Below are 13,465 nucleotides of genomic sequence, written 5' to 3' on the forward strand. Positions count from 1 at the left end.
ATCTCAAAAAAAAAAACCTCTCTGATCTCCATACTACATTTTGTGGAGAACAATGTATAAGCCTCCAAAGGAAGCCTTCTGCCCAAATTTTTATCAAAAAACAAATAAAACCATATGATCATTTCAACTAATGTGGAAAAAACATTTGATAAAATACAGCATCACTTTATGGTAAAAAAAAAAAAAAAAAAAAACCTCTCTGAAAACTCGGTGTAAAAGGAAAATGCCTCAACATAATAAAGGCCATATATGAGAAACCTATAGTAAGTATCATACTGAATGGGGAAAAACTAAAAGCCCTTCTTCTGTGATCCGGGACATGAAAAGGATGCCCACCTTCACTATTGTTATTCAAGATACTACTAGAAGTCTGAGCTAGAGCAAGCAGACAACAAATGTAAATAAAGAGCATCCAAACTTGAAATTAAGAAGTCAAATTATCATTGTTTGTAGATGATATGATCTTCTATTTTGAAAAGCCTTTAGGCTTTTTTCAAAAAACTTTAGACTCCGCCAAAAAGCCTTTAGACTTTTTTCAAAAAACTTTACACTCCGCCAAAAAGCTACTTGAAATGACAAACAAATTCAGTGAAGTTGCAGGATACAAAATCAACATAAAAAAATCAGTAGTGTTTGTATATGGCAACAGCAAACAATCTAAAAAAAAAAGTAATTCCAGTTACAATAGCTACAAATGCAATAAAATAACTAGGAATTAGCTTAAAAAAGTGAAAGAGCTATACAATTAAAAACAGTAAAGCATTGGTGCAAGAAATTGAAGAGGATCCAAATAAATGAAAATATATGCTCATAAATTGAAATAAACAATATTGCTAAAAACAAAGGAATCTGCAATCTACAGATTTGATGCAATTTCTGTCGAAAAACCAATGACATTCCCCACAGAAATAGAAAAGGTAATTCTAATGTGGAACCACGAAAGATCCAGGATAGCCAAAGCTACCCAAAGCAAAAAGAACAAAACTGGAGGAATCACATTACTTGACTTCAATTTATATCACAGACCTATAGTAACCAAAATAGCATGGTACTGGCATAAAAACAGACACATAGATGAATGGAGTAGAATAGAGAATCTGAAAAAAAAATCCATACATCTACGGTGAACTCATTTTTGACAAAGATGCCAAGGATGTACATTGGAGAAAAGACAGTCTCTTCAATAAAAGGTGCAGGGAAAATGGAATATCCATAAGCAGAAGAGTGAAACTAGATGCATATTTCTTGCCATATTCAAAAATCAATCAAAATGGATGAAAGACTTAAATCTAAGACCTCAAACTATCAAACTGCTACAAGAAAACATTCAGGAAACTCTCCAGGTCATTGGACTGAACAAAGATTTCTTGAGTAACACACCACAGGCACAGATAACTAATGAAAAAGATAAATGGGATCACATCAAGTTAAAAAGCTTCTGCACAGCAAAGGAAACGATCAATGAGATGAAAAGACAGCCTACAGAATGAGAGAAGTTATTTGCAAGCTACTCATCTGATAAGGCATTAATAACCAGAACATGTAAGGAGCTCAAACAACTCTACAGAAAAAAAAAATCTAATAATCCAATTAGCAAATGAGCAAAATTTGAGACATTTCTCAAAAGAATAAATATAAATGGCAATTATATGAAAAGGTGATCATCAGAGGAATGCAAATCAAAACTACAATGAGACATCATCTCACCCCAGTTAAAATGACTTGTATACAAAAACAGTCAATAACAAATACTTGTGAGGATGTGGAGGAAAGGGAACCCTCCTACAGTGCTGGTGGGAATGTAAATTAGTACAACCACTACGGAGAACAGTTTGGAGGTTCCTCAAAAAACTCAAAATAGAGCTACCATATGATCCAGCAATCCCACTTCTATGTATTAATATATACTCAAAAGAAAGGAAGTCAATGTATCAAAGAGATATCTGCACTCCCATGTTTATTGCAGCACTATTCACAATAGTCAAGACTTGGAAGCAACCTCAGTGTCCAGCAATAGATGAATGGATAAAGAAAATGTGGTACATATACATGATGGAGTAATATTCAACCATAAAAAAAAAATGAGACCCTTTCATTTGCAACAACATGAGTGGAACTGGAGGTCATTACATTAAGTAAAGTAGGCCAGGCACCAAAAGACAAACTTTACATGTCCTCACTTACTTGTGGGAGCTAAAACTGAGAACAGGCTGGGCCCGGGAGCTCATGCCTCTAATCCCAGCACTTTGGGAGGCCAAGGCGGGTGGATCACCTGAGATCAGGAGTTCAAGACCAGCCCGGCCAACATAATAAAACACTATTTCTACTAAAAATACAAAAATTAGCAGGTGTGGTGGTGCATGCCTGTAGTCCCAGCTACTCAGGGGGCTGAAGCTGGAGGATTGCTTGAGCCAGGGAAGTGGAGGTTGCAGTGAGCCAAGATTGCACCACTGTACTCCAGCCTGGATAACAGAGTGGGACTCCATCTGAGAAAAAAAAGAAAAAATGAAAACAACTGAACTCATGGAGATAGAGAACAGAAGGGTCGTTACCAGAGGCTGGAAAGGGTAGCCTGGGTGTGGTGGGGAAGTAGAGATAGTTAATAGGTACGAAAAAATGGAAAAAATGAATTAAACCTATTATTTGATAGTGTATAGAGTGATTATAGTGGAAAATAATTTAATTGTACATTTTAAAATAACTAAAAGAGTATAAATGAATTGCTTGTAACACAAAGTATAAATGCTTGAGGGAATGGATACCCCATTTACCCTAATGTGGTCATTACACACTGCATGCTTGTATCAGAATATCTTATGTAACCCATAAATATATACACCTACTATATACCCATAAAAATTAAAAATTAAAAAACTATATTTATATATGATTATATAATTTTTAATCTAGTTTTTACTTCTGATTTATGTATAATTTTAATTATATGCTATGTAATTATAATCTAGATATAAAATTTATATTTGTATATGGGGAAATGATTCACATATATACATATAAACGCAAAATATGTAAAATCACATTGATAATCACAAATTATTTACAAGCAATACAAATATAAATTTAAATATATTTAAAATCAATAAAATATAAATCAGTTTAAAATCACAAATACACATATTCATATCTATATATATTTACAATCACAAATATTTACGTGTATGATATATATGTGTATTACATGTTTGTAATGGTAATGGCACCATTCTGTGTGTGTGTGTGTGTGTGTGGATGGCATCACAAGAAATATATTTGGTCTTTGTCCCTAGCTCCTGGCACATGGGTCCTTGGAGTTCTTGGAATTCCCTTGGAGCGTCCTTAGTGGTAGGAATGTATTTTGTCATTCTTAGGGAGATTGTTTTGATCACACCTGAGTCTATACTAATGAGACGACAGGGTGGGCTCCCAGACTGAGGCTGGGACTGGTCACCAGAAAGACCAAGTTATTAGAAGACTGGAATTCTCAACCCCACACTCAGACCTCCCGGAGGATGGAGTGGGATGTGTGCACTGAAGATCAAGCTCACTAAAAGCTCTTGAACTAGGAGATTTGATGAGCTTCTGAGCTGGTAAACACATCCATATGCCAGGAGAGAGGCACACCCCAACCCTACCCTGGTTTCCATTTGTGTCTTTTATAATAACCTTCATAATAAACCAATAAATGTAAGTCAAGTGTTTCTTCCCTGAGTTCCGTGAGCCATTCTAGAAAATGGAGGAGTCAACCCTAATGCACAGCTTGTCAGTCAGAAGCCCAGGGTAGAACACAAAACAAAACAAAGCAAAACAAAAGCCCAGGGTGTCTGGACTTGTGATTGACATCTAGATTGGGGGCAGTCTCATAGCACTGAGCCTTTTAACTTGTGCAATCTGATGCAAAGTCTATGTAGATAGTGCCAGAATTGCATGGAACTGTAGAACACCCAGCTGGTACTGCAGAATTGGACAGTGTAGGAAAATAATCCACACATCTGGCTATCAGAAGTGTTCTGTATGAATAGAGAAACCATTTGTTTTTCTCAGTGTGTCTGTGTGTGTGTATGCGTATATGTATGTATCTATGTGGCTGTATGTACATATATGTGTGTGCATATATAGACATGTATATGTATACATATGTGCATATATAATTTATATATTTATATATAGTATTTAAGAAGGAATCTAATGGCACATCACCTTTATGAAAAATTTTCAGAACTTTATTTAAGGATATAAAGGAACATTTAAGCAAATGCGAGGATATTACATGTTCAAAAATATCTGATGTCAGATTTTTCTCCAAGTAATCTATGGAATCTACACTAACTCAGTTGAAATTCTTATGAAGATATAAAGATCCACAGACAGCTAAATCAGTCTGAGAATAAAAGAATAAAGGAAAAGTGAAGATGACAGGTGGGTGAGGAAAAGTTACCATATGAAATACTAACATTTGCAAGGCCAAAGTAATTAAATCAAGGTGACACTGGTATGAGAACAGGCAAATAAATCTGTGGAACAGAATAAGGATGAAAAATAGATTCACGTTATATAAAAACTTGAGATGGTGGCACCACAAATCAAAGGAAAAAGGATGTATTACATAGGCTATGATTTTGGAAAAAAACTTTATTATTTGGAGAAAAATAACACTGGATATCTATGTCCCTTAAACCACATATAAAAATAGATTTGAGATGGATTAAAAAACTATGCAGAAGGTAAAGCTGGAAAGCTAGGGAGAAATAAAATTTAAGGGAATATTTTTATAAGTTACAAATGTGGAAGCAATTTTAAAAATGTGACTTATCTTCCAAATACACAAACACTAAGGCAAGAAAACTGTTAGATTTTAGTACAACAAAATTTAGGATTTCATTTCATAAATGGCACTGTAAAAGTTAAAAGAAAGAAGACAGACTAAGTGAAGATAATTGTATAATATAAACAGTATTGCATTAACATCTGTAATTTACATCGTAATCATCAAAATCACCAAGGAAAACACAGGAGATAGGAAATATAATGAGTAAAATGGGTAAAAGAAATTGAATAAGCATCATCTATGAGAAGCCTAAATAGCTAAAAAAGTTGTTTGAAGAGATGCTTAAGCTCAGTATATCAGGAAATCACATATTGAAAGTCAGTGAGCTATCATTAGTATTTTACACCCATTGGATTAGTCAACATCACAAAGTGAGATAATTCTAACTCCCATGCAGTGATGATATAAAAATTACTCTAAATAAGACTGGTGAATTTATCTATGCATCTACCTTATGAACCAGAACAAGACTTAATACCATACCACCATTGGTGTGAATATAAAAACACATACACAAAAAAAATTTTAATATTTTACAAAGGAAATGCATATTTAATGACATTTATCTGTCATATTTAAGTGAGCAGCTATGGTGACTGGAAATAGGGAATTGAATAGAAGTAAATAAATAAATGAAGTAAAATAAGAGAGAATCCTTGTTCTGGCCTATGATGATAATGTGTTATGACTTGAGCATTATGATTAACTTAACTCTACTTTTGAGCTCCAAAAAAGAAGAAGAGAGAAAAAATACAAACTACGTTCAGGATTGTTTACTAGGCATGAAGAGTGGTGTAGTTGAAAGATTTATTTAATATACCTAAATTTGAAAACTAGCTCTTCAATTTCCTACTTTTAGAAAGTCCTTCAGCATTGATGTCTCACAGTAGCCTTGTGAGAGAGCTGAGTATTTATTATTACACCCATTATTATTAAAGAAAAATGGAGCTCAGAAAGATCCAGTGGCCTTGGTGAGATGGGGGCTTCTCAGAGCTTTGTGCTGCTGTCCTATAGGTTGAACCTTAGGAAATGGCTGCTAGGCACCCACTCTTTACCTATCAAAATGGCCATTTTCTATGGCCTACCCTAAGATGTAAATGTGTCTCTTTTGTCACAAAATGAGAGCTCCACTCATTTAACTCTAAGAAATAAGGAAGAAAAATAGGGAGGAATAGGAATGAAATGCCAGGAGATGAACATGTGCATTGCTAACTTTAAAATTTTGTGAAATTCAAAAATGCTTAACACAAAACCCTTAATAAATGGTACGTTAGAGCACTGAGTTCTTAGATACTGAGTCCTGAGACTTTCTTAGAACAAGCTACCTTAATAAACGACCCAAAAAAATTTAAATAAGGAAAATAATTTTGTACCTCAAGAGAACCATATATCCAGGTATGGCAGCCAAAGAATAAATGAAACTGCTCATTGTTGACAAGATTAGGAAGTACTGGAGCATCAAGGAACAGTCAGGTCCTTTGTCACACAGCCCAAGAACTGCAGATGAATTTCCTGATGTTTGAATACAGCTGCAATTTTGAAACACCTGTCAAAAAATAACATATTATACTAACTAAGAAAGAAATATCTTGAACACAAATTTTAAACATTTTCTACACAGCCAGTTGGATCAAGATGGAGACTGCTTGTTCCCTTTACTCCATCTCCATTATGATGTCTCTCAAGATTACAGCATATAACAAAACTGGAAGGGTGATTTCAGAAAAATGGTATATTTTTCTAAATATGTATAGTAAATTTGTAATAACTAATAAGCTACCCTAAAGACACACTTTTTAATTATTTTTCTTATTTATTTATTTATTTATTTGAAACAGAGACTCATGCTGTCGCCTAGGCTAGAGTGCAGTGGTATGAACTTGGCTCACTGCAACCTCTGCCTCCCAGGTTCAAGTGATTCTCCTGCCCCAGGCTCCAGGGTAGCTGGGACTACAGGTGCCCGCCACTACACCCAGCTAAATTTTGTATTTTTAGTAGAGGTGGATTTCACCATGTTGGCCGACTGGTCTTGAACTCCTGACCTCAGATGATACACCCGTCTCTGCCTTCCAAAGTGCTGGGATTACAGGCGTGAGACAGTGTGCCCAGCCAATACACTTTTTAAAATAGTGTTTTGATACAACACTACATTGGACAAACAAAATCTGTTTCAGAGTGCTCAACTGAAGTATTTAGATGCTTACAAATAACCAAAGCTTTGCTTCTAAAGAAATAGTTTATTTCGGCAGGGCGCAGTGGCTTACGCCTGTAATCCCACCACTTTGGGAGGCCAAGGCAGGCGAATCATGAGGTCAGGAGTTCGAGACCAGCCTGACCAACATGGTGAAACCCCGTCTCTACTAAAAATACAAAAATTACCCGGGCGTGGTGGCGTGTGCCTGTAATCCCAGCTACTCAGGAGGCTGAGGCAGGAGACTCGCTTGAACCCGGGAGGCGGAGGTTGCAGTGAGCCGAGAAGGTGCCTCTGCACTCTAGCCTGGGCGACAGAGTGAGACTCCATCTCAAAAAGAGGAAAAAAAGGAAAGGAAAGGAAAGAGTTTATTTCAAAAACAGAATTGTCAACCTTTTTTGAATCGTTACATGTTTCCAGGTCTTAATAAGAATCAAAATGTATAGTTTACTTTGATCACCAACCAACATTATATTAGTATTAGTATTGTTATATTTTATCATGATATATTAGAGGCAAGAGAACATTCCTAATTCTAAATTCTTAAAGAACTGTCAGAATGTGAAAAACACAGAAAGTACACCCATACATATACACAGAAAAAAAAATATATATATATATATAGCAATATATATATAGCAAAGCAATTAGCTGGACAATTCAGATTAAAACCACCAACTTTATTTCAATGATAAAATTTTTTTAGTCCAGAGTATTTACAACCCAAATTATTTGAATAATAATGTAAACTTCTTGGAAATTTCAGATCACTGTTTAGATGCTATGAAGGTTTTACATAAGATCTGGGAAATAAAAGGTAATCAAGTGACTGTCATAGAGTTATTTTTCCACATACAAAGAAACTAATTTGCTTTTGAGGAAATACTAATTTTACTTTTATTAAGTATAGGCCCAGTTCATAGTTGGAAAGTAAAAATGCAACTAAAAAAAGTTCTGTCAAATAGGATGTCTTACCATGTTTATTCCCATTCCAATGGATGTCTCACAACCAGCAAGACAAGCTGACAGATATGACAAGCCATTGTTTCCACACACAGGATCCCATATTTTAGATGGACAGTTGCAATCCACATTGCAATTAGCAAAGATGTTATTTCCCATATACAAATCTTGTGGAGTTCTGAAGTGATTTAAAATAATCCCATAGATATTAAAAGATGATTCAATCCTTTTTTTCTTCTTTTCATCTCAATCCCCAATTAGATTTCCTCTCCTCCCATGAATAGAAAGAGAAATCTTCCAATCATCAATGTGTGACCTGTTTACTATAGCTTTGGTATAAAAGAGACCTGTTTTGATGACCACATAGCCACTCTTTCAATGATTTATCTCAGAAGAATATACAGGCAATAAACAAGCATTGAGTGCCTACCTTGTGGGAGTCACGTTTTCACATACTATTAGATCTCAAAAGATGAGGATGAACTAATCTCTGTGATTCATCCATTAGGTAGCAAATAGCAAGAAAGGACTAGCATGAAGACAAAAATCTGCAAGTTCCACTTGTAATACAGATAATACATTTTGCTCCAGAAACATAGGTATTTGAATTAAAGAAATACATTCTACTAATATAAAAAGTGACCAGTGCTTGTAATACGATTGAAAGAGCACTTGTGTGGCAGTTTAGAGACTGAATTCAGACTAGATCACAGTGCCACTTTCGACACATTATGTCTGGCAATCAGCATCATTGGAGATGGAGACAATCTTTAAAATTTATTCCAATTTTAAAATCCATTTCTGTATTGATGTGGTTGAAGAGATTTGAAATGAACTCCCTTTATCATTAAATCTCTCTGAATCTCAATTTCATCTGTAAAGTGGAGGTAATAATGCTTATCTTAAATAAAGTTTATGAGTCTCAAATAAAATACCATATATAAAATTATACTATGATTTTACATTTGAAATTATTTCAATCTAATAAACCTTGATAATTTTGAAAAAACATTTTAGGATGTTCTTTATTTAATTTTAACTGATAGCTTGATTATCAAAATGTGCCCTACAGGTGAATTCTTTTAATGTACATCACTATGGAAAACCTTTCAATAAAACCCGGATAACCTTCAAAATACAAAATATGAAAGTATTCAATAATTTTAGATACAGCAATACAAATGAAATATATGAATTATGTATTAATTAATTTATCATGTATTATGATTTAGTTATGCCAAACTTAAGCCCATTGTGTAAACATATAAAGGCTATTTTGACTGTATAGTCTACTCTTAGTTTTACTTATGGGAGTATAAGACATATGGATAACATATTTTAATACAAACTAAAACTGCAGGTAGTTTCTTTCACAGGATAATATCTACTCGGATATCACAAAGACAATCATGCACACACACCCACATGCACATGCAATCATAAATTCACTCACCCTGTGATATGTTCCCAATCTCGTTAATAAGCCTAGAGCTTGGATAGATTGGCTTTTGATTGACAGATGGAGAAAAGATACAGGAAGAGCATGGATTACTATCATTAACTCCAATAAGCAGACGATCTGATCATGCGTTGCCATTGTAAAAAATATAATATTAACCATTTGTTGAAAGATTCTGACATTCATTAGAAAACAACATACCCTTCATAAGAGGTATTTATTCCAACAACTGAAGAATTTTCACAAGTCACGAGAAAAGATAAAAAAAGGAGAAGATACTCAAGTAAGGATAACCAAAATCCTATGTGGGCAGCTTGTTTGACAGTAATCTTGAACTTCTTCATAATTAAACCACCAATTATATATCCAATACATATTGGAGGTAAGTTATAAATACCTATAAATGCAAATAAAATATTATTTACAAAATGACTTACCAAAGGAATAAAAATGTTACCACTTTTATGTAATATATCTTATATAAGAAACTATTTAGGTCCAACTCATAGTGAGGAAGAATGATTTAATTTTATCCCCACTTAGTTACACATGACCCACAGGGAGATTTTGAAATACCCCCAAAATGGGGAAGTATATTGTGGGAGACTCTTGTTGTTATGTTATCATTCATTTAACTCATTACAGTAGCTTGTGAATTTCTTATAGGCAGAGATCATGATAAAAATCTCTCTTCTTCGGATCCAGGTAGAAGTGGCAAGTCAAAATTGGCCAGTAATTTATTCATTTATTACCTTCTATTCTGTGAAATGAGAACATATATATACAATTTTTCAGTTACTTATGCCCATTTTGGTTGTGAAGAATTAGACTCCTCTCAAGGTGCTTTTTTTTTATTTTATTAGAGACAGAATCTTGCTCTGTTGCCCAGGCTGGAGTGCAGTGCTATGATCATAGCTGACTGGAGCCTCAACCTCCTGGGCTTAAGGGATGCTCCCACCTCAGCCTTCTAAGTAGCTGGGACTACAGGTACACGACACCACACCTGACTAATTTAAAAACAAAAATTACAGAGACAAAGCCTTGCTATGTCATCCAGACTGGTCTTGAACTCCTGGCCTCAAGTGATCTTCACTCCTCAGCATCCCAAAGTGCTGGAATTAAAGGCATGAGCCACACACCCAGTTCAAGGTACTTTAGAGAGTCACTTTGCTGAGCCTGTTGCTGTCAGGTGTATTTACATTTCATGTCTTGCTGCTACTGGCCAGCGCTCTTCCTCTCTCAACCCTTCCCAATAAGAGAAAAAAAAAAAAAGAATAGTAAAAGGAGAAGGTAGCCCCAGGTTCCATCCATACAATGTGAACATCTGGCTCCCTGAATCATATTATGGAGAGAACTTGTTAAAAATCCATTCCAGAGCCCCACGCCCTAGAGTCTGATTCAGTGTGTCTGAGAGGGAACCCCAGGTATTTGAAGCTTTCACAAGCACTTTAGGTAGTGTGGATACAAGTAGCCTGGGATATTGACTTTTCAAAACAGTGGAAAGACCCCAGGAAAAACCCAAGTTAGGCTAAAACCACTGAGGTTAGTGTGGTTGCAGGAAAGGCCGAATGTGTGTGGCTGCAGAGACCCCTAAAACCACTAGGGGGACCGAAAAATTAAATTAGGAGGACCACAGAATCCTTGAACTGGAACCAAGAGAGTAAATTTGGTAGTAAAATGCAGAATCCTATCTGAACATATGTAATTTTTGCACTCCCAAAGATTTGCATTAATATTATGAATTCACATTCTGACTTCAGAGAGAAAATCAAGATATTTCTGACCTCTTCCCTTCCCTACCCTTTCTTGAGTTTTTTTTTTTTTTTTTTGGAGAGTCGAAGGAAGAAATCCACCAGAGACAAAAAATATGCTAAAAGACTTCAACTTAGGAGTTTGTTACACCTACCATCACACTGTTCACCATTTCATGGGGGAAAAAAGTGTGCTAGTAATGCAGAGAAAAACAAACATACCTATTAGAAAGATTGCATCTGAAGATGATTTTCCATATTGCTGTTCTATGTATTTAGGCATGAAGGACATGATGCTAACGAATGCGTTGAACTGTATCACACTTATAAGTATGAAAAGCATATAAACTGGATTGCAGGAAAGACTTTTCATGAATGGTAGAAAATCTGAAATGAAAGAATGACAAATGTATCAAATGAACTTGGCTTTGCATTTTGTGACTGTCTTTTCCTGAAACATCCACCTCCTCAACAAATTATGTTTTTTACTACTTTGTAATGTGTATGTGTTTGTTAATTCCTTTTTCCTCTTGAAAGCTGAAGTCATAGAAATGTTTTGGTGGCTTCCGGAAGTCAGTGATGTAGCTGACTGGGTAGGTATCAGAACACAATAGATTTGCCCTCAATAAGTCACTATTGAGTCTTAAAGATCAATAAGGAAAACTACAAAGTGACCAAAATATTGTCTAAATCTACAGCATTTTATTTCTAATCTTTTGTTCTTCTATTAATATATTATTTTTTCTACAGCTCATTAGAATGAAAGATGCTTGTTCTGTAATGTCTGGACGAAAATCAAGTTAATAAAGAAGATTTCACATAAATTTTTTTTATCACTCCTTGAACATTTGAAATAAAGATATATGTGGGAATTAATGGGATATGAATGTTCTCAAGTATCCAGAATTTTTTTTTTTTGCTTCTTCAGAACAACAGTTTCAGTGGTTCTGCCAATGGTTCTCAACAAGATCTACCTGGAGATATTTTTTAAAATACCAACATCCAGGTCCCACCCTCAGCGATGCTGATTTATTTGGTACATTCTAAGGACTATGTAACGATTTAATCAAAAATTATTCCTGTTAGAAAAAGCACAGAGCCAAATGTGTGGCCTGCCTCTAGTAATGTGTGACCTGCCTCTAGTAATGTGTGGCCTGCCTCTAGTAAATGTTCTTGGTCACACTGCTGCCGTTCAGGCTCAAGTTCTCACTTTTAATTTCCTTTCACTTTTCCTGTCCACATGTTCTCTGTCTTGACTTTCTTATTTTGCACAATCCTGGTTTGCTTAATAAACTGCTCACAATTCATTCTGGAACAAAATTTCAATAAATAAACAATTTAGAAGAGGAAGACACACAGATTAATGCAAACAAATGAGTTATAATTGTAAAATTTATGTTTATGAATAGGGTACCTGACAGGAGAGAGAGTTATTGTCTGGACTCTGAAGGTTTTTAAGTCACCCAAGTTTGTTGACATCCCTGTCCTAATAGATGAGTTTCAGAAGCACAAGTTTGTTTTCTATGTCTTGCAACAAGCTAAGCTCTTTCCTGACTTTGAAAATGGAACTGATCTTGCAGACCACAAGAGGTCTATCAGTCCATAATAATCCTTTAAGAAGAGTTTTTAATATCATCAGAATGATTCTGAGAATTTGCAAGATTTTGAGTTGGCTCCTAATGACCCAAGATGTATTAAATTATGCTCAATTGTGATTTAAGAGCATTTATAATTGTTAAGAAAATTTCCTTGCAAATTGACATTGTAACTTATGGGTGATGATAGAAACAGCAACGGCAACAATAAAAGTACTAATACTAGTATCAGTATTAATAATAATGTATGCTAGAATGTCTTTTACCTTCACACAATGATAATTTATCCCCATTTGACAGAAAACTGAGCCCCTCACCATCCATCAAATAAACATTTTTAAGTTCCAATACCCAGGCCGCACATCCACACTAACTAAATCAGACCTTTTGGGAATACTACAGAACTTCCAGGCATCAATCAGTTCTAAAATTTCCTAGGTGATTCCAATGTGCAGCCAAGTTTGAGCGTCAGTGCTCTTGAGTACTAAATACTGAGGCTTTTTTAGCTTAGTTTCCCACAGAAAACCCTTCTGTAAATTATGTTTTGAGCTTTTATTGAGGTTCTGTACCAAAAAAAAGTTACATGAAATTTACCCTTTCATTTGCTGGAAAACCACTATGTGGCTCAGTATTACCTGTATCATACATGATATGATCATTTTTTATTTTTTTCTACAATTT

At 34.9% G+C, this 13,465-nt stretch overlaps 1 protein-coding gene across 4 annotated transcripts in view; it reads right to left on the reverse strand.

Moving 5' to 3' along the window:
• Window positions 1-13,465, reverse strand: part of SLCO1A2 (solute carrier organic anion transporter family, member 1A2) — a 136,764-nt gene that overhangs the window by 20,376 nt on the left and 102,923 nt on the right. For all 4 annotated transcript variants that reach the window (XM_011954989.1, XM_011955011.1, XM_011954994.1 and 1 more), the window contains 4 exons: window positions 11,412-11,576; window positions 9,640-9,835; window positions 7,992-8,157; window positions 6,199-6,371 (listed from right to left, as the gene is read on the reverse strand). In XM_011954989.1, coding sequence (XP_011810379.1) covers window positions 6,199-6,371; window positions 7,992-8,157; window positions 9,640-9,835; window positions 11,412-11,576 — 700 coding nt within the window. The remainder of the gene's footprint in view (window positions 1-6,198; window positions 6,372-7,991; window positions 8,158-9,639; window positions 9,836-11,411; window positions 11,577-13,465) is intronic.

The sequence above is a fragment of the Colobus angolensis genome, unplaced genomic scaffold, assembly GCF_000951035.1.
Source record: "Colobus angolensis palliatus isolate OR3802 unplaced genomic scaffold, Cang.pa_1.0 Scaffold11, whole genome shotgun sequence".
Classification (NCBI taxonomy): Eukaryota; Metazoa; Chordata; class Mammalia; order Primates; family Cercopithecidae; genus Colobus; species Colobus angolensis.